Genomic DNA, 1,675 nt, shown 5'->3' on the forward strand with positions numbered 1-1,675 from the left:
ACACACACACACACACACCAAAGGGGTCGCGACCCAGAGGTTGAGAACCGCAGCACTAGATCCTTACTTATTCCTAATTGCTATTTTGGGTCAGAATCGGCTTGGCGGCAATAAGTTTGGTTGTTACATTTAAGGCCGTGGGTGGTGCACGTTGCCTCCCACGACTAACCGGTGGCACCGAGGAAGAAAGAGGTGGCAGTCTGCTTCCCCAAAGGTAACCGCCAAGAAAACCGTTGGCACAGTTCTGCTCTGTAGCGCAAAGGAGTCGCCATGAACTGGAGTTGACTCGGTGGCGGTGGGTTTGGGTTTTGTGAGGTGGCTACCTTGGGCCCCGCCCACCCGCCATCCCCCCACCCTCCCGGAAGAAGCAGAGGAAACACTACTTTCAAGTCAGTTGATGGACATCTTTAACTCTCTTTTGTTCTTCCATCTAACAGATTCAGGGGTTTGGGACTTAGATGTGGACATGGATTTGTTTTGTGTCCTGGGGTCGGGTGGAGGCGCCATTATTCTCCCTCTCACCAAAACCCCCCCCCCAAACAAACCACCACCACCCAGAAAAAACACGGAATACACTCACTACCTACGAGTCGATTCCAACTCATGTCATTGACCATTTAAAACAGGGTGCAACTTCCCCTGGGGCTTTCCGAGGCTCTAACGGGTGACCTGAGTAGAAAGCCTCATCTTTCTCCCCAGAAGCACCTGGTAGATTCCCACAGCTGACCTTGCGGTTCACTGCCCAGCATGTAATCCATGCGTCACCAGGGCACCCCACAACGCCACTAACGACCATGACTTTTCCTGTACACCTTGACCTGAGGGGGAGTCGGGATTTGCAGCGTGGAGCCCTCCTGTCCCCCAGGTGAAGGGCATCTAGCAACTGTGCCCAGCCGGCGGGCAGGACGCAGGGACACACAACTTGGTCCCCTGCAGCCCGTGTCTGTGCCCGTCTCCCCTCCAGCCCCCACCCGGCAGCCCCAGGGACACCCTCACATTGACCCCCACACCCACCTGCCCACCCCGTCTCCATGTCCTGGGTGACCCGCGGTGCCCGGAGTCTCTGTGCCCATCCACCCCTTCCTTGTGGGTCCACCTCACCAGCTCCTAAGACCCACGTCCTTCACCCCTACTTGCTCGCCATCCCTCTCTTTGTGCCCGGGGGTGGGGGTGGGTCTCCGAGACTCACGTCCATCATCCAACCTGTGCCTCACCTGTGTCCCAGTTGCCCTAGGTGGGAAGGGGGTGGGTGTGATAGGACAGGGCCTCCGATCCACGCCCCATCCCCACCTGCTACCTATCTCGGTGTGCCTGTCCTGGTCCCCTGTGCCCCCAGACAGAGGTCTCTGGGCCACCTCCCACACCCTGTCTCTCTCCCCAGGCCACAACGCCGACGACATGGCCGAGACGGTGCTCATGAACTTCCTGCGGGGTGACACGGGGCGGCTGGCACGCGGCGGGGGCCTGGGCACTCCGGGCGAGGGGGGCGCGCTGCCCCGCTGCCGCCCGCTGCAGCTGGCCTCGCAGAAGGAGGTGGTGCTGTACGCGCACTTCCGCCGCCTGGACTACTTCTCCGAGGAGTGCGTGTACGCGCCCGAGGCCTTCCGCGCGCACGCCCGCGACCTGCTCAAGCGCCTGGAGGCGGTGCGGCCCTCGGTGGTGCTGGACCTGGTGC

At 60.9% G+C, this 1,675-nt stretch overlaps 1 protein-coding gene across 1 annotated transcript in view; it reads left to right on the forward strand.

Moving 5' to 3' along the window:
* The window catches only part of LOC101641548 (kallikrein-13), an 84,612-nt gene that overhangs the window by 6,008 nt on the left and 76,929 nt on the right, over window positions 1–1,675 (forward strand). Inside the window, exon 2 of the mRNA XM_045292425.1 lies at window positions 1,382–1,671. Coding sequence (XP_045148360.1) covers window positions 1,382–1,671 — 290 coding nt within the window. The remainder of the gene's footprint in view (window positions 1–1,381; window positions 1,672–1,675) is intronic.

This window comes from Echinops telfairi, unplaced genomic scaffold (genome assembly GCF_000313985.2).
Source record: "Echinops telfairi isolate 266 unplaced genomic scaffold, ASM31398v2 ScPeMD7_655;HRSCAF=1070, whole genome shotgun sequence".
NCBI lineage: Eukaryota > Metazoa > Chordata > Mammalia > Afrosoricida > Tenrecidae > Echinops > Echinops telfairi.